The sequence below is a fragment of the Chaetodon trifascialis genome, chromosome 18, assembly GCF_039877785.1.
Source record: "Chaetodon trifascialis isolate fChaTrf1 chromosome 18, fChaTrf1.hap1, whole genome shotgun sequence".
In the NCBI taxonomy this organism is placed as follows: Eukaryota; Metazoa; Chordata; class Actinopteri; order Chaetodontiformes; family Chaetodontidae; genus Chaetodon; species Chaetodon trifascialis.
This window is the reverse complement of record NC_092073.1, coordinates 9,907,065-9,933,191: the sequence shown is the minus strand read 5'-3', so window position 1 is coordinate 9,933,191 and position 26,127 is coordinate 9,907,065. Positions and strand designations below refer to the sequence as shown.

The 26,127-nt window shown below is 46.1% G+C and overlaps 1 protein-coding gene across 4 annotated transcripts in view; it reads right to left on the bottom strand.

Annotated features, from left to right (window-relative positions):
- Window positions 1-26,127, bottom strand: part of nrp1a (neuropilin 1a) — a 60,574-nt gene that overhangs the window by 15,896 nt on the left and 18,551 nt on the right. For all 4 annotated transcript variants that reach the window (XM_070986151.1, XM_070986147.1, XM_070986148.1 and 1 more), the window contains 5 exons: window positions 23,639-23,820; window positions 16,265-16,492; window positions 13,123-13,278; window positions 10,414-10,580; window positions 1,023-1,178 (listed from right to left, as the gene is read on the bottom strand). In XM_070986151.1, coding sequence (XP_070842252.1) covers window positions 1,023-1,178; window positions 10,414-10,580; window positions 13,123-13,278; window positions 16,265-16,492; window positions 23,639-23,820 — 889 coding nt within the window. The remainder of the gene's footprint in view (window positions 1-1,022; window positions 1,179-10,413; window positions 10,581-13,122; window positions 13,279-16,264; window positions 16,493-23,638; window positions 23,821-26,127) is intronic.

Here is a 26,127-nt window from a genome sequence, read left to right as displayed (position 1 = left end):
AAACACAGGCCAGGCTTACCAAAGCCCCCACTTTACAGAAGGGACTGTGTACTTGTGTACACACAGACCATAAAATAGTCAAGCCCAGGGGCATGTGTACAATATATCACAAACACGCTTGTTTGGATGCTCTGTTGTTGTCGAGAACTTTTTTGTTCCACTTGCGGCCTCGCTTTGTGGTATTTACATGTCACACACTCAGAGCTGTCAGACACACACATGTCTCTGTGATTCTCCGGACACCCAGAGTGGAGGGCGTGTTTGCCTCCAGATGGACAAAACCTGGTCTGTTTGACAGGCTGATCAGCAGTCAATGGTTACAGCCTGTCATGCTCCGGTCAAGCATGCCACCCCTCCCTTCCTTTCCCTTCTTTTCCCTCTCTTCTGGACCCACCTCTACCAGCTGCTCAAACATGACATGTTTCTTTCGCTCCCCTTTAACTGTTGTTTGTCAAGTCTTTTGTCATCCCTGTTTCTTTTATGGCAAGTTGACGGGTACATGACATAGAACAGGGGCTACATTCCTTATATAATCCTCCCTATATGACTGAAGTGCTGTATTAGCACCGCAGTCTGTGCTCAAAATGCCATCCACTTACACAGACGCTGGGTGTATTACCATACCAAGGAAAGAGTATAATTGCACGCTAGGAGACAGAGACTCGAGTACATATAACTGGGTATTCCCCCTTTTGTAGAGCTCAAAGGCGACTTGTATCAGACCACAATTCAAGTCAGCTGGCTGCTTTACCGAGATGGGATATTCCAAGTGCAGTGCAAGTTCGGGGGTGGCTTTTATTACCAGTCACTGGTCGGGCAGATGCAAAAATAAACTATTTTTATTATCTCGTCTGCTTTGATAGGAGAGTTGTAGAGTTAGGGGCTGCAAAAGCATTTAGAAACACATAAATTCACCTTTTTCACTGTTAAGCAAGTTAACCTCATAATATAGCACCTAGAGATGATATCATTAGACCACCACTTTGTTCATCAAACAAAAGTTGAGGAATAGAGTCTCCTACCTTTTGCTTGGAGCCTTCCTTCAAAGTGATCCAGTCCTCTCCGTTAGAGCTGACATCCACTTTGTAGGACTTGACAAAGTAAATCCTCCGGGTCTCCTGGGAAATGGCGCCCTGGGTGCCGATGGCAGAGACGAAGCGCAGGAACCCGAGGTCCACCTGTGGAGGGTAGAGAGAGTGGAGACAACTGAGAAAAGGCTGCTGAAAACGATTTATCATGAGAAAATGCCACAAGAGCTGGAAGAATGACAAGATTGAGAGAATGCTGATTAACTGGAGCTGATAGAGCTGAAACATAGTGCTCTTTGCCTGCTCAAATGCATGAATAATGTTTGCAGAAAAGGCTTTCAGTGCTTGGTTGGTATTAATAATACACTGACAAGCTGGAGAGTTAAAAATATAACCCCACTATTAGAATCACCCCTGGCTATAGTCTCATCAGCTGCTACCTGGAATTTAATAAACAGCAATGAAATGATATTCACATTAATGAAAGAGACACAGGATGACAACTTAATTTCCTGAGATGGGAGACAAGAGCTTATTGGATAAAAGTGAATGTTGAATAGAGCGGGGTCTGCAATCACATTATCAAAACTGGCCAGGAGGAAAGAGAGATACAGATTGAATATCAAATATTGTGCCTTTAAAATATGCAGGGCTTTATAAAGTAATCATGAACTGCGGTACATTACTGGGGGCTATTATATTTTCACAAGGAGACAACCAGGGGCGGTGGGGTCAGAGAGGCACGTGAGTGAGCGTCTGGGTGTTCTGTGGTCTGTAGCATTTATATATTTTCTTGTGTGTGCTGCATTAAGAGCTGATGCTGGGCAGACAGCACTGCCAACCACCATGCCTGTTCACAACCACGACCATCGCTGCCAGGGACGGGAAAACACACACAGACACAATCTTCTGGCTTTTGTTTCTGTGATAAGAACAGCCTCAAACTGACTTTTGACGATGTTAATGCTGCTGTCTGTTGCCTAACTTCATTAAGACTGTAAGGGCCTGGAGGTGAGATCAGCTATTGCTAGCTCTGGGACACACATGGAATTTTTTGAACCACCAGTGAAGACAAATTGACTCCCTTTGACCTCTGTAGTGGCTACTTAACCCCGCAACGCCATCCCTTCATCCATAACACAGGAAAAGTGTGTGAGTGGTGTGAAACTGAAAGGCTTTAAAAGGAACGCTAAGTCCTCAGTGTATGAAGCGGCATGCTTAATTTTAACAGGCGATCACACCGTCTTTGACAGGCTGAGCTGACGTTAATGAGGAGTAATGGCGTTGCGTGCAGACGCCACTAAAACGCGGGAGGGATGCAGCAAGCCGGGGCGTTGGTGGAGCAGGTTTCCAGATCACGATGAGAGACAAGCCCTTTGATGTTGACGTGAGATGGGGTCGGGTTCTGATGGATGCCGACCAGAGTCTTGAGTGGATTACTGAGTTGACGCAGAGGAGATCATCGGTATGTGCATGTGCAAGGGTGTGCAAGAGAGAGCGACAACAGTGAAATCCTTTATGTGAGCGTGAGCAGACAGAAACAGAAGCGTGCACATATTTTAGAAAATTAAATCCAGGGTGATCTGCCTCCAGAATTCTCCATTGAGCTCCACACACGGAGAGCCAGCCAGCTTTGTCTGCCAACCTTATATAAAACGCTGTGGCACACTTAATGACTCGCAGCAAAGAGCAGGAAAGGAACATCTGCATGCCACAGAAAGCTGGTCATTCCTGCCCCTCGAATTCACTTCCAGAAGTAAAAAGACATAAACAGATGGGAGCAATAAATGAGGTTCCACCAAGCTATTCTCTCACCCTCTCTTGGCTACTCAAAGGATTTGGATGGATGGAGCCTAACAAAAAAGACAGTCACATACAGAGACAGAATACTTTTGTTCCTGTCTACAGGCTCAAGGGGCTTATACAGTAAGTCCCAGATTTCTTTTGGGTCCACAAATAGAGACAAAATCAAATCCTTTCAGCTTCAGATGGTTCCCATTTAATAACGCAGGAGCTGAATTCTCCTCTGCAGGGTAAACGGCCATATGTGCCAGCGCTAGATGCAGAAAGCATAGCGGATGGCAGTGAGGCCTGTTCCGGCGTGTATTAGCCCAGGCGGGTCTTTAACGTCTGTGTTCAAATGGCCAGCCTGATTCATTTCCACTCTGGACCAATGGCAAAGCGGCTTACTGAAAAGGCTCACATGAAAAAGGTCTAATAGGAAGACTTGGCCGTAGGATGTTTTCTCTGAACGGATCTCATTAGGTGTAATGGAGAAGAGCCTCTGGGAATGAAATGAGTGGCGGGGCTAATTGGGAACACTCATGGGTGCTCAGACTCAAACAATCTCAGAACCTGAGTATGCTGAAATATGGGTGGTTTGAAGAGGGTTGGCCTGATATATGACTTTAATCAATATTCTGGGCCAGCTGGAAAGGGTTTTTTTTTTTTTTTTTGCAAATTAATGTTTTTATTTAAAGGGTAGCAATTTCTTGAGGGGGTTCTCTGCCATTGGGTGTGGTGCTCTAACTTTAACATATTTTCATCACTTGTGGTTCAATAGTTTTAGGGCCACACAAACCTCAGGGATGCTGGGGCAAACAGAATTATTGTAATTTTTGAAAGTTTTTGGCACAAAATCTCAAATTTAATGATACTGAATATATGCGACTTAAGTCCAAAACTGGCATCAGGGCAAGTTGTGATGGCGTGTGACAAGGGGAAAAATGATGAAAGAGTTTGGGAGGAATGGAAAAGAGGAAAGAAGAAGAGGAGGCTGAAGAGGAGACTGAAGAGGAGAAGGTCAGGAGGGTAAACAAGCCAGGCTCTGACAGTGATGCCTTGGAAGATGTGAAGGACAGAAGCATGGGGTCTCTGGTGAAGAAGTGCACAGACTAGATCAATTTCACAGACACGAGCTGATAACAGGGCCTGGGTAATGAGCAAAGCATGATTTATTAATGGCTGCTTGTTGGAGGCAGAGGATCGAGGCAGAGACTGCGCTAACACATCGGGGTTACACGGGTCAGGGAGAGAAGACGAGCTGCCAGGACGCTTGGATGTAAAGCACAGTCCGTCCCACACCACAGAGACCGCAGTGAAAACAAACAGGCCCAGATAATGATTACTAGTGGGAGTGCTTTTATCCCAGAGCCACGGACAGCACTCGCTGACCTATACGAGTAAACCAACAACCAACATTTAGAAATCACAAGCAGTGCACAGTGGATCTTGGGAAAATAAATCACTCTCAGATGATAAACAATTTGTCACTGAGCCCTGAAAGGCTGAATCATGCTTAATGGCTGATTTAATCACTGCGCAGAAAGGTGTGAATTATGACTCCTAATTTAGCCTCTACAGGGATGTGCTGCATTTTCAGACTTTGCTGATCTAACACAATGAAACTTGTGTCTGTTCTACATTCACCATATTATTTCTACTATGAAAGTGCGTGTTTGGACTGAAGCCCACCTATAGACAAATGACACTATACATTCTGGGCATGCTGGTGCACAGTAACTCATATCTGAGGAGACACACATACTGAGCCATAAACATGCCAGACAGGGTAAGAAATCACCCAGACTTCTCACAGTCTTTCCATAAAGCAACAGCAGGCTGATACGTAGGCAGGACTTCAACATGTCCTTGTCTCCCAGAAATTCTTCCTGCTCCGGCATGGTCCAAAATATGTTTGACTCCCTGTATATGTGCGTTTCAGGCTTGTTCTACCTTCCTGTTGTGAGGCAAACTGATGACTCAAAAGCCTCTTGCCTAACAACAGCCAGTGTACACGACTCCAGTCGTTTCACACACTAATGAAACCAGAGAGGCAGAAAAAGAATTAGTCGTGCTCGGGCTTGTAACATCAGCCAGTTAAAGCCTGGTGTGCATGCAATTAGATCAACACACTGAAATCCACATCAGGCATTTGAATGAGGCATGTGTATGGGTGTAAGTGCGGGAATAAATGATGGGGCATGACAGACAGGCAGTGTATTTGTGTATTTATGTGTGTTTGTACAAGTTTGAAGAGATAATTTTCCAATTATCCCTCAACAGCAGTGGCAGCTGTGGGCGTGATCATTAGGTCTATCCAATACTCAGTGTATTGTCTCTGTGCTGTATGACTCAGATGTGCAGTAAGGCCACATGATATGTGTTTGAGGCTGAAGCCTCGTCATTGTTGTGTGGGCGCAGTGAGGAGACATGCGGTTTATAAGGACGGGGGGTTCAAGAAAAAGTCTCAACAGCTTTATCTCTCACTGCTTGATTGGCTTATAATTGAGTTGCCAAGAAGTTGTATGCAGCAATCCGGACTCTGGGAGAAGTTTACCGGATACTTTCTTTTAAATCCATTTCTGTGCTTCTCCGACGGGGGGGGGGGGGGGGGTGGGGGGGGCAGCCTCCCATCTGTGTGTGTGTGGGCTGTTGACTGAATAACCGAGGCCTCTGGGGAATGGGTTTATTCGTTTTCCCTCACCAAAAACAACAAGAGAAATGCCGAGTGTGAGAAAAGACGGAGCGCTCCTCTGTGTTCCAAAGTCAAAGAGCAGCTGGTAGACACAGACACAGACCCCGGAAACAGGAAACAATCTGGAAATGCTTTGTGTGTCTCAAAGGATGGCATCGTCAGAAGGAAGATAGCCTGGGATCATTCCGTGCCATCACAGAGATGCAGAGCCTCTAGTCACCTGTTTTTTGGGGTTTTTTTGCATACTAAATCTGATTATAATGTCCTTTGTATGGTAATGAGAGAACGCTGACATTTTTGAGAACTGACACAGATGCGTTTGTAGCCTCAGATGCAGGGTTTCTAAACCAGTTTTCAGCAATCTGTTCACTAATTTCACCTGCAGTGCTTCGGTAGCGGAAGCTTTTGGGAAGAGCTCCATTACCTGAAAGTGTAATTAATTCTCCTTTCATGAAAATTGTATTACTCAAATGCTGCAGGACCTATGAGCTCCTTGCGCGACCTTCCATTTATCACAATATTCACCTGACAGAATTACAGTTTATTTTTAGCCCCCGACACCTCTTTGGTGGCATTAAATTATGCATGTCTTCCCATGCGCCGATCATCTGTTTCCCTGGCAAAGAGGGATCTATGGGTCGAGCAACAACTCTAGTGAAATAAAAGGTTGTCTGGTTTGTTGTGTGTGAAGTGCGCTCAGGCTCGGCTATGTCCTGTTGCCTGATTAAAGGGTTCAGTCTCAGCTGTTGGAGGAAGCAGTTTAACAGTTATGTTTTAAGGTTTCCTTCCTTCTGAATCATCTTTAAGACTCTAACTCCAGGGTCATTCCCATCCTTGCAACACACACATGACTAACGCTCTGAGTAATGGTTCTGAAACTAAGAAACAGTCATCAGGAAGGAAAAGAGTGCGACCTGAAGGTATGTCATGTCTGGAAGCTGCTTGATGATACTATCCCAGGATCAGGATATACAGCGGTGGATGACCGCTTAGTGATGACGACTGAGTAGAGCGCTCTCAGGCATTTTCCTTGTCTGTGGTGCAGACACTGAAAATGACACTGATTATGGCTGAGCTGAGTTTTTTGTCTCTGGGTACTTATGCAGCGCCGTTTCGTTTCATTACATCATGCCATCTTTCATGTTTCGATTTCTAGTCCCACTTTTGGGCTACTCCACTCGAGTATGGGTCTCTATCCTCGCATTGATTTTCCAATTGAGAGCGGGGCCTGGGAGCAACGAGGCACAGACAGCATCCATTGTTTCCATTTGTATGATACGATGATGATCTCACTGGCAGCCGCATGCCAGCCTCCGCTCCTCTGCTCTGCGCTAGACTTCATCAACTGAGAAGCTGCTGTTAATTACCAGTCCATATTCTAATTACTCATCACTCGGCACGGCGGTAAGCCCAGGAACGGGGACAGAAGTGAGGGGAGAGACAATGGCAGTGAAGGGGGCTTTTCTGGAACTCATTGACTTGCGGTAATTGAACGCACATTTGGATGAGAAGCAACACAGGATATGGTGGAGTATGCTGGTTCAGCGTCTGATGTTAGACTCTGCACTCTGGGCTGCAGAAAAGATAAACACTACGGCGTGCAATTAGCGGTGGTTTGGTTGGTCAGGCGGTGGAAGTCTGTTATCTTTGCAAAGAGCGGCCGAAGTTTCACGGTGCTGTTTGCTTTGCCGCCTCGCATGAGGAAACCCAAAGTTTTACACTCCAATGTAAACCTGTGACAAGTTTGTCTGTAAATGGTTGACTTTACCTTGAGATTAGTATCACATGCTGGAGATAAAGCAGCATATTGTGCAAACAAACACTGATATGCCTCCCGTGTTTAGTGCTTTCATCCATCAAACAAGCAAGATTAAAGCGTTTCGCATGTGACAAGAGTAAAGAGACCCATTATCTCCTGTTATGATTAAACAATTTAGGTTAGAGGTCAGAGACATATAGAGGCTGATGAATACATAAATACCAATAAAGTAATCAGGGATAATGCATCCTGGCAAGACAATTGAAGAGTCATAGCAGCCGATTTACAGATATGGAGAGAAAGATCAATTCAAGCTCATAAGGTCAAAAAACATAGTGTACAGGATGTATATGTACTGGATATTGGCATTATGAGATGCTCAATAAAGAGGCTTTCAGGTATTGACAGTTGGGTTCTCTCCAAGACAGTGTAAATTATTCATGATGTGTGTATGTGCGATCAATGGCAGCCGCCTGACACAGATCAAGTCTTGCTTTTATTGCACCAATTCAGATGATGCGGTGACTCTCCGTGGCCATCAGACCCTTTTTCCGACATACTTGACAAAACACCTCTACACTGTGCCAGCTTCTTAGCAATTTCCCCTGTCATGGTTGCCGAGGATCCGTCAGGCTATGATGACGCACCAGTCTGAAAACGTATACCTTCCCCTCAGAGATGAACGCATTGTGCCGAGGCAGGCATTTCCTCACCAATGTTACGTATCATTCAGGCTTTCCTTGTGGAACCAGTCTGAATTCATAAAGCAAGGATCAGGTTATAAGCTGGGTAGTCAGCGGGTGTACCCTCATTTATTTCTTGCTGCAACCTGCAGCAGAGACCCCCGCTGTTCATCTTCTTAAGCTTCAAAGAAAGCCACGGCTCACACAAGCAGATAATATGCAGAAATCTCCCTTTGCCTTGATGTAGATCTCTAGACCTGAATTTTCAACAGGACGGAGGAGAAAAAAGAAAGCTGAGAGGACTGAAAAAGAACCGATCTGAAGGGCGCGAGGAAGAAACAAAATGAAGGCCTGTTTTGAGGGATTATTGCCACTTTCTTTACTCCCTCCTCAGGCCACAAACCCCCTCAAAGGACATATGTCCATCTCTGTGTACACCAAAGGCCAGATTAATGGCCTGGCTAACCCAGCACTCAATACTGAACCACATCACACCAATCTAATTACCCAGAAAAGAGCACACAGACTCTAGCATCTTGCCCTCCTTCTCTCCATGCATCAGAATGAGGCAGCATTAAAATGGACGACAAATCTGGATTATGTTCAGCAAAAAAAGAAGGAAAGCAGAGCAAAGGAAAATGCCCAGGAATCAAAAGGCCGTCTGTCATGAATAATAAAACTGTCGGCCTCAAACTGCAGTCAGGGAATGATATTGAAATAAATAATGAATTGATTACTATGCATCTGACGGCGCGCTGAGATGATTTGAACGTGCCGCGAGGGGGCCTGAGCTTGTTGCAGCACCACGGACAGGCTTAATGAAAGAGGAATGAAGAATTCTACTCTTTTAATACCACTTGTGATAATTGGGCTTCTGCTCAGAGTGCTCAGCACAAGTGCATCGCACTTCTTAGAAAACATAAATTATGTGGCAACCACAGACTTGGCTCCTTCGCTGCGTTTGAAATGAGAAATTAGAAAAGCCCCATTCAGTGTTTTGATCTGATTAGTATTGGGAAATCAGCATGCCCATTACAGCACATCCCTTTAAAATCCAGCTTTTACTGCCAGATCAAATCCTCAATATGATCAATACTAATAGCAGGAATAGTCTTGAGTGGTAACAAATCATTGTGATAACTTGTAATATCCGCTGACAAAAAGGAAAAGGTGGAGTAGCTTTCAGTTATATTATACTTAATACACATATCTGACAATGAACAATAGACTTTCCTTTCAGGGAAACAGACCTTTGATGCAACAGACTGTCCAACTGCTAGAGGAAGTCGTAAGGAAGGCCGTGTTTCTTCCTAATCCACTCAGATACATGCTGAGTTCCCCTGCAGGACAATATGGACCCCACCAGACCCTCCTACTCACTCACAACGCCAAGAATGCACACGGACACACATGCATGGGAGAATGCACCCAAACCTGAACGCATACATACTCAAACACTGATTAAATTAGTCTAAAGGAGCAACGGAGGCCCTTAGGACAATATTTTCATTGCAATAATAAAGGAAAAGCTTGCTTATGGCCCTCCCCGAGCAAATACTTGGCTTTGGGTCAGCACTATTATTCATCCCCTGAGGAATATATAGGGGCCAAACTTTCAGCAATGAAGGAAAGGCTGTAGAAAAAAACAGCAGAAAAAGAAAAACAGTCTGGGCATTTACAAGGCCCGGAGGTTTTCGGTTAATAAATCAAACATGCTCCAAATGCATCTAGGTAGCGCTGCTACAGTTGTGTCACTGGGGGGTTTGTGCTGTGAGTGGACTTGGGAAATGTGACTTATCCCCATCTGGGGATGGGAGAACTAAATCCTTAATCTTTCCACATAAAGTTCCCCCGGTGGGTGATGATCGCTTTGTGCAGATAAGCTGACAGACAGAAAAATATGACATAGCCTTGCTTGTGTGTTTGGGCGTGTGTGTGTGTGAGTGTGAGTCTGGGCAGGATGCCTGGACTAAATCCCAGCATCCCCGGAGGCAGCCGCAGTTATCAAGGAAAGGGAAAGTTATCAGGTAGGACAGGAAGACAGAGGGAGAGAACAGACACAGACAGATAGGGAGACAGTGACAGAGAGAGTGGACACAGGCAATTTTTGTGAGGCGTGGACTCAACCACCCGGAGGTCCATCGGGACGGCTGACATTCATCATCGAAATTGTGGGGTCTCGTCAAAGCGTTATGGAGAAACTGCACCTCCAGAGAGTGAAGGACAAACACAGAGCACTCCTACTGTGTTCAAGCAGGCAGTAGTCACTTCACCCTCAGACTGTGACTCACCTCCAACAACATACTGCAGGCAGTTGGCGAATTTCTCTATGTTGCCATGGTTCCCTTTTCAGATATTGTCTAGCTTTGCTAAGTAACTGAAACTGCCTTTAAAACAATTATCTGTGACATGTGAATCAATGTAATGAATCACTTCCTCTCTATGACATGAGAAGCAAAGTGGTACCTGTATCCATTCTTTGTTTGAGTCCTCTGCCGGCGTCCATGCATTTTCATAGTAGTTGAGTCTGGAGCGCTCTGGGGACCAGCTGGGGTTGTACTGGGATGACGCCATGATTTGGTCCGATGTTATCTCTCCCGATTCCATTCCCAAAGGGTCGCTGCAGTCGAAGTCTGCGGGGGGAAGGAAGAGGAAGAGAAGAATGAAAAGGGAGAGTAAAGGATGCTTAGCTGAAGTCTGAGCGCAGAAAGCACTAGAATGTACCCAGCATGTGCTTTCAGTGTCCCCCAGAATCAGAGCTCGTCTCTGGGGACGAGGACGCCACACGGTAGGCACTTAGCACTGCCGGCTGGGAAAGAACAGCACATCAGCGACGCCTCAGTAAATCCTTTCTGTTTCTCTCTCTTTAGCTTTTAATGGAGGCAGGATGGAAGTCCTCCACATTAAAATGTCTTCATAAAACATTCAGTGTGGGCTAAGTTAACGCCAATATTAGGCATTAAAGTGACTTTAACTCTGGTTATTTCTTCCACTGACTGGATCTGTTTCCCTCATCCCTGTGGGCAGTTTATCTTTGCTGCACACACTCACTATTTTTCCCAATGTGGTCTCCTGGGGGAGTTTAGTATCTGTAGTTTGGGGCCATATATCACACTCACTGGCCCAGCTACCAATGGTAGGAGGTGACTTCCCTTGTTTGTGTGGACATGGGGCAGCCGTTGTGAGGTAGGCTGGGCTGAAGCCTCAGCTGGGTGAGATTGGGGTCGGCCTCTCTAACCCCTGGAGGTCAGACAAGCTGACACCGCTGTGCACGGAACAACGGTTAGGACGAACGATATGACCTTTTCATCTGGGTAGGAGTCGTATAACATCACCACAACAACACAAAGGCATGTGAAGGCACACTTTCACACATTCATGTGGACCCGCATTCTCCTTATTGTTTATTTACTTTGTCTTTGTCCGAGGCTGAATTTGGTCATAAAGCACCTTGACACAGTTCCAAACCGTTAACCCTTCAGTCACAAGCCTGTTTCTCAGCCACTGCCATAAACATATGGTCTATCGCCCAAAAACAGTCCTGCGCTTGTGTGTACATTAATACACACACACACTCAGAGGGCACAGGATGAAGAGCAGTGTGGAACGGCTATGTGGCTGCTGCCTATGAGCTAACACAGATGGTCTCCCCATCTGCCACACTGCTAACACTCCTCAGTCACTGGGTCAGTGTGTGTGTGTTTGTGCTTTACAGTGTCAGCGCGCGGTTGCATATGTATGTGCTCGCACGCCAGTGTGTCAACATCTCAGTGTGAGCCTGAGGAAACTGTCTCGCACCTCTCCGCTCTCATCGTCGGCTCTCTTTGAGAAGACTGCCCGTTCTTGTCAAACTTTTGTACTCAGCCCGACACCATCGAGATTACTGTATCACGGTCAACACAAACACAAAGAGGCGTTTGTCTGCCACTAAGGATGGTATCTGATCGTGTGGGTTACTGACCAAAGCGGGGTTGATAGCCGAGAAGATAGGGTGAGGGCGGATGGGTGAGGAGAGCGATACAGAGTGAGCGAGAGAAATGGGGTAAGAACAAAAGACAAGGCCTCCTTTCATCCCCTTATCACATCTCATCAGTAGCTTTCAGCTAGAGTGTACTCTTCCCCTTGTAGAAGCGAGAAAATCCACCGTGTATTATACATAAGGGGATTATGAATGATTCAAGTGGTACAAGTCTGGAGCAGCGCAGACAAAGTTTGGAGATTCTTTTCCTATCTCGGATACCTCTCGGTCGGTGATGTAAGAGCGAGCAACTCATGTAAATTGAGGTATTTACTGATCTCAGGTCAGATATTTCACCATGCCTCTGAATGGTGAATGTTAAAAGTTGATTAGCGTAATCTGAACTGAGATATGTGATTGAAGTGGCTCAAATAACTCGGAGAGTTAATGACATCACCAGTCATCGTGTGCCCGTTACTGCGACGGAGGGGTCGTTTCAGTTGTTTTGTGTGTGTCTGTGTGTCTGTTTGTTAACATTTGTCTTCCCTTCGGGCGAGAGAAAATCCTTTCTGGAAACGATTAGTGGATTTGTTGAATGTCATTCTTCTCTGTTACTGTTCAAAGACTGACTGTGTGTGTTTGGGGTGGTCTAGCCCCTGGACAGATTTATGACTCCTACCAGCACTCGTCTTCCTTAATGAAATGTTTAGTCAGAGCGTTTTGCAAAATGGGGTTGCGGGGTCAAGCCCTGTGACGACGTTGCTGCATGTAAAAGGTCTAAGGGTGCATGTGAGTGTGTGTCCAGGGTGGTTACTGGTGGGGAAGATGCCTTTTGGAGCCCGTCTGGGCTCACAGTGTGTAAGAGTCTTGTAAACCACGGGGGGCAGACGAAATGAAGAAGCAGGAGGTGTTTATTTAATAACTCTTAAGCTCTTTTAAACGTGTGGGAATTTGTCATAATAGGACCATGCGTGGCTTCAGTTGCAGACAACATCTGCTTCTTACTTTTAGTAATATTCCTCCTGGGGTTAATTTATTGCCCTCTAATTCTTGCAACTACCCAGCTTCTATTCAGGCTCATCCAATCCCAATTTTCTTCCACTGAACAAATCTCTCTGGATTGTGATTTCATTTTGATTTCCACCTCAATATACACTTATGTTCTTTGGCTGCCATCCCCAATATGTCTGATTTTCAGTGTTTTTATGCCAGCTCACCCTCTGGAACGGTCCTTTCGATGACAGTGAAGTTGGCAGAAAAGCCTTCCTTAGCGATGGCGCTGTCAGTGTTGATTGTCAGTGCCAGGATGCCTGTGTAGGAGATGATCCTGCCTGGGGTGTTCTGCCCACAGTACCTCCCAATGTATGGACCGACTGCAGGCACAAAGCAACAGGAGAGAAAAGCACAAACATTGTTACTTGGGTTAGACTTGGGTTAACTCAATATTTGTTTGTTTGCCACAGCCATGTCACACTTGGGTTTAACTACCAACTCCCCCCCATGGAGGTGTGAAAACTAGTGTGTCAGTGAGGCATGGCACCGGCTGCATTTTTTTACCCGACCTCATAAAAAGAGAAAAGACTCCCAACATTCCTCGCCTGCTGGCCAGCTGGACACAAAAACAGCAGTGTGGAAGAGGGACCTGTGGTGTGGGCAGGTCACGGTCTCTGTCTATTTGCTGGCAGTAAATTCCTAAGACTTCCCGTCTTGCCTTTTTTTTTTCAGACTTGAGGTGGACACAGCCATGAGTGAGTGAGTTTTGTGAAGGAGACCAAACACGTAAAGACGGGGCAGAGACAATAGGGGAGCATTAAATGAGGGAGCAATAAAAGCACGAGATGGACATGTTCCGCTGAGCAGAGTGGAAGCAGGAGAATATGGGAAAGAGTGGTGGGGTGACGAGGGAGCGGGAGAGCGAGAGAGCACAATGACCTTGCCCTGTGTCTCTGATGTGTGCTATGATCCATGCACCTTTGTGAGTGTGTGTTCATGCTGGTGTGCAGGGACCTGCAGCTTATCTCTGATTAGTAATGCAGTGATCAGTGGCGAGTGACAGTCCTGCCTCCCTGCAGCCTCCTGTCATCCAAAACATGCCCCTTCCAGCCCAGCTCCTACATGAAAGGCAAAGGCCAGACCGCAGGGACTTTCAGGGCAGGGGTGCGATGGCTCAAATTAATCTTCATCACCCAGGTGTCTGGTGGATGTGCGTGAGAATCTATGTGCGCTTTTAAACCAGCTCAGGCTCGGGCTGAGCAAAAAAAAAACAAAAAAAACACCATCTCCCGGATTATCTGCATGACTCCCCAGCTCTATGAAACTTTAAAGAGCCTCTCTATGAAGTGTGCGTCCTGCCTGCCTCAGTATTCCTCAGGGAAGAGGGACGAGGGAGTGGAGGCTCGTCTTCCGCAGCGCCTGTCCAGCGGGGTGTGCTTTGAGAGGTGGAAAGACGGGGAGGCGTGATTCCCCCGGTGATTCACAGAGCCTGCATTTGCCCAGACATCACCCACCTCTGCATACCCCAACGTCTAACATGCCCCCAGCCTTCTGTGCTAATGCACTATCGATCCAGCAGGCACCACGGGAACCGCCTGGCAAAAGTCAACATGCAATTTTCCTCCCATGGCTTATTTTTATACAAGGCCGTCTGTCACATACAGCGACACTTGAAGGGTGGGATGCTACGTCAGTCCAAAGTGGCAGTGTCCAATTTCTGCCATGAGTAGGCTCACATAGGCCAAAAAAAGATTCAGATGTATCCTATTCTGCTTCTTTTGTGCCACACTCCCAGCCGAAAGAACTGAGAAATCTCTGAATTTTAATAAGTCGGAAGTAGCACAGGAAACTTTTTCTTTCCACATGACCGAGGTACCTTTTTGTTAAAAACGTGTATTAAAAGGTGATAATAATGTGACATATTCGCAGCCCCCCAAGCCTTTGCAGGTCTTAATTAACACAGATCTTGAAAATGAAACATGTCCCACCTCAACGTACAAATGAGCTACGGAAGCACTCTGTGAAATCAAAGGTCAACTCCGCACAGCTCAAATCTACAGAGATGTGCGCTCAGAGAATATTGAACTTTTAGCAAACTCACTTGAAAAGGCGCCGTGATTTACACTTCAACCTTATCACTCGGAACGCCAGAGCAGAGATTACTGATGTGCACCAGGTTGAATGCTACTAGATCAAATTTTTTCAATTTTCAGCCACTGATGGGTGAGAAGCGCTTTCATCTTGTCTGCACCCTGTGTTGGAATAGCCAGGAGAAAAACTCAAAAACTTCAAGAGGTGATTTCGCTCGCTCACTTCAAAGCCTCATCTCGGGCCATGGAAGCATTGCTTTGAGCACTGCTCTCCCTCTCTCGCTCCGTCTCTCACCTGCTGATGTTTTAGATGCTATTTTACGTCAATATTTCCTTGTGTGTGTGAATCTCCGCGAGTTCTGCAGCATTTGCTCAACCCTGCGACCGGGAGACGTTGCCTCAAATTTCTCTCTGGTGGGAAACACAAGGAAACTTCCAAAGGAAATTCCTTTTCGAGTCACTTCCTGCAGGATCAAAATGTGCTTTCAGTGCGTCAGGGCAGAGATGCTACAGCTTAAACATAACATCCTAGATTGGAGCTCTAATTCCCAAACACTAACAAATCCTGCGGCACAATGCAGCCTGTGACAGAAAAAGGAAGGGCCTTGTAATCAGGAAGTGTTTGACACTGAGAGATGACGGAGCATTACGCTCATGACGAGCCTTGGACCCTTGCCAAGTCTGGTGACGGCAGTTAGCCCACTGGCCCCGATAATGCCATCATATTGTTGTTCATTTCCTGTCAAAAAAAGCAGCGAGAGGTGACGCCGAAGCCCCCCTTATCCTTTTTCCACTACTTTCTAAGCAGTGAGATTATGCACATTTCCTTGTTTTTCCCATACAAGCATCAAAACAATGACTCTTCTAATGGCGACTATTAGTTTTTTATAGCAGTGATATTTTCTGTTTAAGAAATGAGAAAGGACACAGTAGCAATACTAAAAACGAGAGCACCAGTGAATGATTAGGATAGAGTCTCTGCCTCCTGCTGAGTTGTGAAATACTGATTATATGCTAAAAGGTAGTGTAACAGTAGCACATGTAGGAAAGAGTCATAATATCTGCAGACTAACAATACTCATATAATGCTTGCAACCACAGTAAGGCTGTAAGAGAAAAACCCATGAGTGTATTGAATTATGAAAGGCAGTATTTTGCTGCTCATTCAACTTGTCATCAATAGTAGAAAGATTGTTTCCCTTCTTCTTTGTCTGTAAATTACAGGTCAAACATGCACATTTCAGTCTTCACCAGCAGGCTGGTGCTGCTCGCTCACCTCCGGGGAAGCCATCCCAGATCTCCAGTCTGTCGTAGCGGCAGAAAACACCAGCAGGGGGCGTCGGGTCCGGCTCCAGCTCGAAGCTCTCAAACTCCAGAATGATCTCGGACATCTTGGGGGCGAAGATCATGAACGTGCAGTCCAGGTTGTTGGGGTATTTCTCCGGGAAACCGGGTGATTTTATGACACCGCTGTTGGAGGTGAAGTTCCTGGAGCATTCGGGACCTGCAGGAAGGATGGCGGGAGGAAACGAGATCGGAGGTGAGAAGATGAGAAGAAAGAGGGACAAAGGAAGGGCGGGCATGAGTCTTTTGAGTAGCTATTGGTTAAGTGATCTGTTGTGGGTGTCTTTGTGTTGTATTGTATTGAGACGCTCTGCCTCCCAGCTGGTCTATTGATGGAGGACACTTTATGGCCCATGGACGAGAGACCACCTTGACAGCTCTATTCATGAGAGGCTGCATCTGGGTCTCTTAACTCCCCTCTGTGTGGTTCTGTGCCTTTTTTTGATTTCCCTCTGGTCACAGACATCGCACTCCTTCATCACTATGCGTGTGTATGCGTCAAATCTGGAACTCCTGGAACATCTGGACTGTGAATGTAATCATTAGTCAAAGGCCTCAATCACTAGAATCGAGGAATGATGAATAAACAGCTTTATTCACTCTGCAAAAGCCTGTCTCTCTCTCATCTTCTCTCTGTCATACACGCACACACACACATCAGGACACGTCTGTGAAGCATATGAGAGGTGCTCAGGCAAAATTACGGTGTCAGTGATGGAAGGAGAGGGCAACGACTGCGCATACATCAACGCACACCCACACTTCAACACGCAATTTTCCAGACGGGAAAGTCAAAATATTTATCCAACGCTCCCCAGAGAGCTGCCTTTCAGCTGATGAGGAGCATTAACACGTTCCCCATGTTAGCCACTTCTCAGGGCATCAAGAGCTACAAGATTATGATTTAAGAATGAGTGACATGGTAAAAAAAAAAACACCAACAGCTGCAGGGAAATATCTAAAAGAGTGACAGAAAGTGACGTTAAGATATGTTTCACTATGCTTGAGACGCTGAGATTTTCACCAAGCCTGGCTTCACACAAACACACGCACATGTGCAACATCGGGAAAACGAGGACCACTGTCATTTAGGGTAATTATTTGAAGCCATTAGTGGCAGAAATGTGCACAGGATAATGTCATTTTCATGCTAGTCTGACAGCTGGCATGATGGGCGCAGATGGAGCTGATCGAAACCAAAATTGCAGGGAGTTATCGGTAGGTAGAGCCTCTGTGCTGCAGTCATTGTAGCTTAAATGAATGTGGCAAACTGCTTTTTCCACTGTTAAATGTCTTGCTGGGCCCCTAATTCAAGACCATCAGGCCCACTTCAGCCTGTCCACCAGCGGAGTGAGTGAAGGGAGGGAGAGCCATGTTGATTTTCTAAGCTGAAATCTGACGACGAACAGCGTTTTAACTCTAAAGAGGGCTGACATTTAGTGCAGCAGCTAAAGTGTGGCTTTTGAGAACAGTGGGCGCCATTAATTTCACAGCTTCCCCTTGTATTTACTCCCAGAAAATGGAGAGATTTTGTTGAGAGAGGGAGTGTTCCCCAGGATGAGAGGGTCGCTGGATGCTGCCGTTCTGCACTTTACCTCGCCGTGTTTGGGAGAAATTTCAGACAATTTTGGGGAGGAAAAGTATTGATGCAAGGCATTTCTTTGAAAAAGAGCGCCCATGGTCCCTGAGTGCTCTGGACAGCTGCAACATAGGCGAAGTGCAATTCAGTTCAGTGTGTTGAATATCTGCGGATACTGGCTCAAAACTCCACTCTCCGTTCATTTCATCAGCCTCCACCATGACCCATATCTCAGCATAGCGGTTGACCAGAACAGATTTAGTCGTCGGGGATGGTTCGCGCTGAAAACCTGTCAAAAGAGTGTGCTGCCTGGGCTGATGCAAAGTTTCCTCAATGTTTTTTTTTTTTTTTTAAATAAATGCATTTGAGAAATGTGGGGTAAAATGTAACAGTATGTACTCCACTTTACAAAACCCATCAGAAACAGTCGGTCGTCCTGTTTCTGTTTTCTCTGATCATGACTGAGGCCAGGCCAAGGACGAACTCTCCTATTCTCAGCTTGCTTTTGTGTGACCGGCTACGTTGGCCCCTCAATAAAGGAGAGAGCGACAACATCACAACAAAGTAGAAGACAGAGCGCTCTGGTTGGTCCCATCGGCGAGATAACCATCCAACAGATCTCTTTTATCTAGTGCCGACACGCGAGAGGCCTTCCGTCCCCAGATCCCCTCGCTACACCCAGGATACTTTCTGCTGATGCCTGCGTGAGAGGCATTCAGCGATAGCGGTCACGCTTTTCTGTGGCGGCGTCCCTACGTACAGGCGCGTGTGAATGCATCTGCGCTGACAAGGAGCTCCAGGAGACAAATACATCCCGTCGTCAGCCGAATGTGAACTCCCTGCCACTTACTCGCGCTCTGTCTCTGCCTTGTTCTGTCGCCACGGTTGTTGGTGTCTTTCCTGGCAGATTTATCGGCTCAAAGGGAAAAGAGATTAAAACGTGGAGCGGAAAGGAATTTGTAAATATGAGATATTTGATGCAGGTAAGACTGACAGGAAACAAACGCTTTGATTGTTTGATGTCATCTGAGAAAAAACAGTGCAGCCAGTCGTCCAATCGCTGCTTTTGAACAAACAGCTGAATTTACGACAGGAAGTTAGGAGAGAGCAAAAGAAGTAACCTTGAACGCACAACATTTGCCAGCAACCTCCAACCAGGCGCTCAAACATTTACTGCTGGCAGTAATGGATTCCTTTAACTCCGGTTTACACTGAGCCCTTCTCCTCTGGACTGGGGAGTAAACAAATGTCAGTCTGACTCACTCACTGAGTGATTCGAGTTTGTTTAACAGGACAATATTTAATGGAGGTCTGATTTCAACTTTGCAAGTGTTAGCGATCTATAATAAATATTAAACAAATATGGTTTCAGCATTAAGGGAGCAGGGCGCCTTTCAACTCTTAGTCTCCCTGATGACTTGTCCTCTATGTCTCTATTAAGCTGTTGCTCTAAGTGCTGAAAGCAGACCAGAGACTGAACGTTAATCACTAGAACAACATTGTGCCAAGGAAGGCGTTAAATGTGTCAGCCTCTTGCTATTTTAATTTTCAAATCTCTCTCTCTCTCCCTTTTCACATATCCATTCTCTCTCTTTTTTTTCCATCTATTCATTTCTCCTTAGTTGGGGTTTTTCGTGGCCGGAGCCGTGGGGGCTGAAGGTGTTGTTCTTGGACTGCTAAGTAAATCAGGATTGTTTATGTTCCGTCCTGCTCTCCGGCTAATCATTAGCCCAGTTCACAAGCCTCCACCCCCCCGTCATACCTCCCGTCCCCTTCAGTCTGTCCTGTGCCACGCTGACTGAGGGTTTAATTGGCGGTGGAGAATGAACTCTTTCACTAAATCAAACATTAACCTGAAGCCTGTGGGGTGTCAGTCAATGAAACAGATGGAAAGGCAGGTTTGCATTTAACCTTACACACACACACACACACACACACACACACACACACACACACACACACACACACACACACACACACACACACACACACGCCCTGAGGCACTGCACTGCTGACATGGTATTTAACGCATTGACTGTGCCTGTGACGTCACTTCTCCCCCATCCAATGACGCAGTGTTGATGGGTGGGGGGCAGGGTCACAGTCTACCTTTGACTCCCCTTAAAGAGATTTGTTGTCTTAAGTTTCCATGAGGGCCGTATGTGTGATGACAGTGCGTCTCCATGCCAGATGTGACCTATGTCATCAGGGCGTGCTGTCCATGAAAGCAGAACGTGCCCCCCATTAGGCCCAACACACACACACACACACCTTAAAAGTGTTTTCACAGGTGTGTGCTCAGGGTAAAACCTGATAAACAGGGCTTTTCAGCGTGAACACAACCATGATAGGCCTCCATCCAATAGACTTAATCATTCTGCTGAGTAACTGTGAGGAGACGGAGATGAGCTTGTGTGTGCGTGCGAGTGGGAGGAGGAGGGGGGGCGCTAACAGTGACACTGTATCCGCCTCCTCGCCCACTTCAACGGGCCTATGGCCAGCATTGATGTGGCTCTAAGCAAACTGCAGAGCTGTTAAGAGAAAACATATGCTGTGCGCATGTACGTATACTTCAGAGGATGGATCTTCCAAGAGCGAGATACCGTCGGATGACAGGATAAACACAGCCTTCAGTGTTCTACAAAGGCAGCAGGGTTTTGGTGGAGGGTAGCCCCACCTCATCTCGGTTTACTTAACTTTTTCGGGGCTGACATTACTGATTTTTGTTGTCAAGTAAAGGCCCGGCTTTTTTTATTCACCGCCTCGCCTCCATAGAGACATACACAAACACAACCATCTTGCTAATCTGCTCCCTTCAGCTCACATATTCCTCTCTCCCCCGACTTATCCCTCCTCTCTATCTCTTTCTCCCGCACCATCTTGCTCTTCCTGTCACTTGCCAGACTTCAGCCAGTGGAGCGAGGCTGCCAATTTGCAGGCTATAAAATAAATAGCCCATGCTAATTAAGATGGTTGGATGGGATTGAGGAGTGGAGAGGAGTAGAGACTGAGCCGCACAACAACCTGTTCTCTTCCAATTAGACACTTCGCAGGCAGCCGTTGATGAAAGCCAGGGCTACAAATGCCAGCATGTTGACGTGTGTGTGAAAGTGCATTTACATACTTCATAGCTTAAGTGGGTAAACCTGCACATGTTAACATAGTCGTATAAGTTAGCATATGATTCCTGAGGGGACAGCGTGTTTGCACATGTCTTCTTTGTGGGTATATTTACTTTCTATGTGACCTTTGCTTATATTCAACCCCGGATGAAAGGCGGCACCAATCCCTGAGGCTGACTGCTGGTGATCTCCAGGGCTATCGTCACAATGATAAACAGCCTGCATTCTTCGCTTTTCCCTTCATTGGCATGCACAAGTGCGAGCCTCCCATTCCTCCATCCGTTATCAGAGCATCTGTGTATCATCATTAACGTTACATGTGTTAGCCAACACAATGTTTTCCCAGCTAATACCCTGCTTGTTGATAAGCTGTACTAATCAGCTAGCTTTGAATCTCTCTCTGCTTGGTTCTCTCTCTCACTCTAACAAACAGGGCTGTTAATTGATCTCAGAGCCCTGTTCCTGGCGGCGGCCAGCACCGCAGTAGTCAAAACACAGAGTAAATTCGAAGCATAACGAGGGTCTGGATCCAAGCGACGGCACACCCATGGTGCTGCTGTCTGCAGGGGGACGGAGGCGCAGAAAGTCCCAGACGAAGACGCTCTGTGCTGGGTTTAATCTATAGAAGCGTCCCTCAGTCCTGATTCCACTTTGGATTTCATGAGCAAAAACTCTTTCTAGATTCTCATCTAGCTCCTCTAGCAGCCAGCTCTCTAGTCCTGACTCTCTTTTCTATCCACACTATCATCTGTATAGATCCATATTTCCTCATATCTCAGCGCCTTGCAGAGTTTGCTCAGCAGTTTCATTTCTTATCGCCACTGGGCCCCTAACACGCCTCATTTATAATCAGGCCTGGCTCACGGATGAGACTGGGAAATACCTAGCTAATCACGGGAAGAATGTAGTAGATTTAACTGGTCTATCAAGAGGGATGAGGCAGCATGTGCGGATGAGCTTGCATATGTCAGGGCGGAGTGTCACTTTGATCTTGTAAATGGACCCACACTCCACCAGATGCCCTGCCGTGATGGCGACACGCACAAGCCCAGACACACAAACACAAACACACACTCGGCCAGATTAAAAGGAAGGAGGGACCTTGCAGGGCCATTCATCATGTCTCGGAGGTCACTGGTGGGGGGCGTCCTATAGACTGCTGTTAAGGTTAATTAATGAAAGTGGAGCCTGTAGCACCTGTCTGCCTACGAGTCACACTCCAGATATGTGCTGTCCTCCTCCTCCTCCTTCCTGTCCAAACAAAGGAAGGCAGCTAACCAACAGGAAATTCTCCCTCTTGTTACGCTGTGTTCTGATAACACAGACATCCCCTGAGGATATTTGCGGTTTATCATACCTGATTCCTGACTAAAATTACCCAAAGGTCTTATTTTTAGTAGGAGGAAAGGAGCCTCAAACTGATTGGACACCACTCAGAAACAAAAGGAGGTGAGAGCCGTTCTTAGCCACACTTCAGTGGCTATAACTCGCTTTCTCCACAACCAGCTAATCAGTGGTTATAATGGCAGGTTCATACTCCTGCTGTGGATTGCGATCTGACAATAAACCAAACAGATAAAACATTTGTTGAATCAATGCTTGGCAAATTATGCCCTTGCTTATTGTACAGTAATTCACACCAGATAAAACTGCTACATTTATGGAACATATGGGACTATGATTCATTGGTTTTGAATTGAGCATATTGCGTGCCATATTGTGATTGCATAATTTGACGCTCTGGTGCCTCGACTAAATCACAAACAAACCATGAAATTAGATGGAGAGGCTCTTTTTTTTGTCCCATTATATGAATTATTCCTCCGGCTTTCATACTGTATCATCATGTGTGATAGTTTCAGCGAAAGATAAATCAGACTGAAATCGTTTGTGCTGTGGTGCTTTTAACAGTTTTTCCTAACCTTAAACCAAATAGTGAACAGCTACTTTAAGAGGTCAGGTCAAACATTTAAATATCAATAAATCATTAACATTTTCATTTTGGGATGTTAGTGGAATTGATTAAATAAAATGGGTCTGTGTGCTGGCACACAGCAGGAGAAGGGCACTGGTCTTCAAGTGCAGATTACTAAAGCGTTTTCTGGAACGGCAGATGGTAGAAGGAGTAAAAGATCTACAGGAAAACAACTTCAAATATCTGAGGATGAAAATCCATTCTTGATCTTGGGAACAGTAGTGGAAAAGAAACTCACCTCAGGTCTGTTTAGTGGCTGTTCAGAAGCCTTTAAAGCTCTCAAATCTACAAGCTCATGACAACTTTACAAAGGCTTTCTGCTGAGGGTGACGACAGAAAGCTCCAGAACAGCTACTAAGTGGAGTGTGGAGAGGTTTGTCAGCCTGCTGTTATTTTTAATATACAGGTTAACAAGAAACCTGGTCCTAAACCTGACAGATACAGTAGTAGCATGAACAATACCTTGACACCACCAAACGTGTCTGCAGCGTTTTGATCTGCGAATAATAATGGCACGCTTAATTTAATAAACACACAGTAATGATGGAAATTCTATAATACCCAGGTTGTAGGTCTGTATTTTCAGCTGTGTTTCAAACAGTGAAGCTACAGCTGTGTCGGGCCACCCACCTGTCTTGAAGATCTCATATCGGATGGAGAAACCCGCTCCATGCGTCTCGTAATCGGACACAAACTTAATGAAGAGCTGGTTTCCGGAGGAGACGACAGGAGAGGGAGCGATCTTCCCACAGTACTTCCCCACAAGCTGACCGCTCTCATCCACGCCATCTCGCACCTCCACATAGTCATACCTGAACAAGCCAAGAGAGCGGGAAGCAGTGTTAGTCACACCACGCTTTGGAAAACATTGTTCTTTCCTTCAGATTTAGTTCTCATTGAGTCATTCTTAGTTGCTCTTGCTCTCTTCCTGCAGAAGTAAATTGGATTTGTAACTGTTAACACACACACACATACATTGATACTCAGAGGACCACATGAACGCAGAGCAACACAGCATATTGTGCAGGTAATGTAGTGGAAATGAAACACTGTGTACTAATGAGGTCTCAGGTTAAAACTCTGAGAACAGGTGGGCAGGCTATGCTTTCATTATATCGACCTGGACACACACACACACACACACACTCACACGCACACACTGCACAGGCTTTGCGCTCCCAGCAGCACTGAGGTCAGGTTTAGGTAAACGCTTTGACTACTGAACTTCATCTGAACAGTTGTTTATCTCCTCTTTAACCGAACACTGACTGTGTGTGCGTGCGTACCTGATGTATAAGAGAGGATGGGAATTGAAAGTGTTAATATCTTGGCCTTTGGCTGCGGGTGGTGTGCGGAGAAAGCAGGTGTTAAAGCTGTTAAACACACACGCACACACACTCAAACATTACATTCAAATGGAATTTCAGACCCAGGGCTATTGAAGGGAGCAGCCGCCTAATTGGGTCGGTGCAGAGTTTAAGAGCAGAGGAGGAAAACATCTTTGAAATAGGACTGGGAACAGGAGCCATGATGCGCACACGCAAGGAATTCTGGCATGTGAAACTTAAGCTGGTGGAGGCCAAATTAGAGTGACTGGCCAACGAGGGTGGTCTAAACAGCCTCTGGTTATCAGTGTGTGTGTGTGTGTGTGTGTGTGTGTGTGTGTGTGTGTGTGTGTGTATTTTCAGAATCTTGTTAAGAGTGTACATTAAACGCATTTGAGTTGTGGTTTTCACTCCAGTGCCTGTATGTGTGAATGTGTGCGAGTTTGCATGATGGTTCAGATGACTTTTCCGTGCTGTGTTTTGACTGGGAGAGACGGGCCGAGCATCGCTCCAAAAAGCAGATTTCGGTTCAGGTTTCCACAGCTCCTAATTGCCCATAACGCCCCTTCCCGCCAAGTTTTCAGCTCTGCGGGCCACTTAGAGAACATATTCCTGCCCAAACCCTGATGAACTGCTGCGATGGCCCTCCATCTTCATCAGAGACCAGGTGAAAAAAATGCTCTTCACACACTGTAAATACAGCAATAAATTATGTTGTATGTAAGCATAATGTACAGCAGGTGTGCAGGCACATTCAGTCACACACATGTTCTTTCTCTTCCTCAGAAAATATGTGCCTTCTGGGCAAAGGGGCCTATTTTCATAGTCCTGCTTGATTCCCAAATTACTGTCAAAACATCACGTCTCCTCAGAGATTCTGAATTCACTTAATGCACAGGATTTCACACAAAAAGGCGTTTTACACTTTGAATGATGGCTCAGGGTGGGCTGGGTCCCTCAGGTGGGGCCTGACTTGTATCCACATGCACCCTTTGCCACCTTTTTCGAGAAAAACGGTTTCCTCCCCCTGCCTCAAATTTTTTAAAAATGCATTCGTAAACCAGAAAATTGAGTTACCAGAGGTGAGCTGGGGGAGGAGGAGATGGCTGTCTGCTGGGTTTTCATAAGCAGAATATTACAGAAAGTAGTAGGACTCGGCTAGTGAGCGTGAGGGGCAGAGAGTAGCTGAATGTAGAAATGGACAGAAGTGGTACTCCTTGAAATTTGGTCCCCTGAGGAGGTGCGGTGGATGGATGACTTCACTGGTCTTTCTGCCTGGATGGAGTGATCTGAGGTGGTATGGAGCTGTCAGCATGCATCAAGTGCCTTCTCTTGTTCTTTTTCTCTGCTTTAAACTTTCAGTGTCTCAGGTTAAAGGTTTGGTACCTGGACTTAAAGCTGCTGTCTGTAAACTATAAACTAGTAGGCCTTGATAGGCTTCCTTTCAGGATCCACACCCATACAGTCCTCTCTTTTCTGCTGCTTCCTCTGTTAAATCCCCTGCTCGAGCTATTTGGCCGCTCTTCATTTCTCTGTGTTGTGATTTCGGACCAGGTCTTCTCTCTTTCTCCACACCGGGACACCAGCTGTGGCAACAGCCCAGCTCGGCTTAGACAAGCAGCACTTTGTTAGAGCTACTTTATCAGCTCCAGCACAGTAAAAAATACTAGTTTCACATGGTGTTTACAATGTTCCCGCCTCCCAACTTTGCAGCTAAATGACTCTCATTATTTAGTTTAAAGGGCTGCCCTGAAGCCGGGACCAGGTTTTCTGTTATAATGATGTCATTGTTTA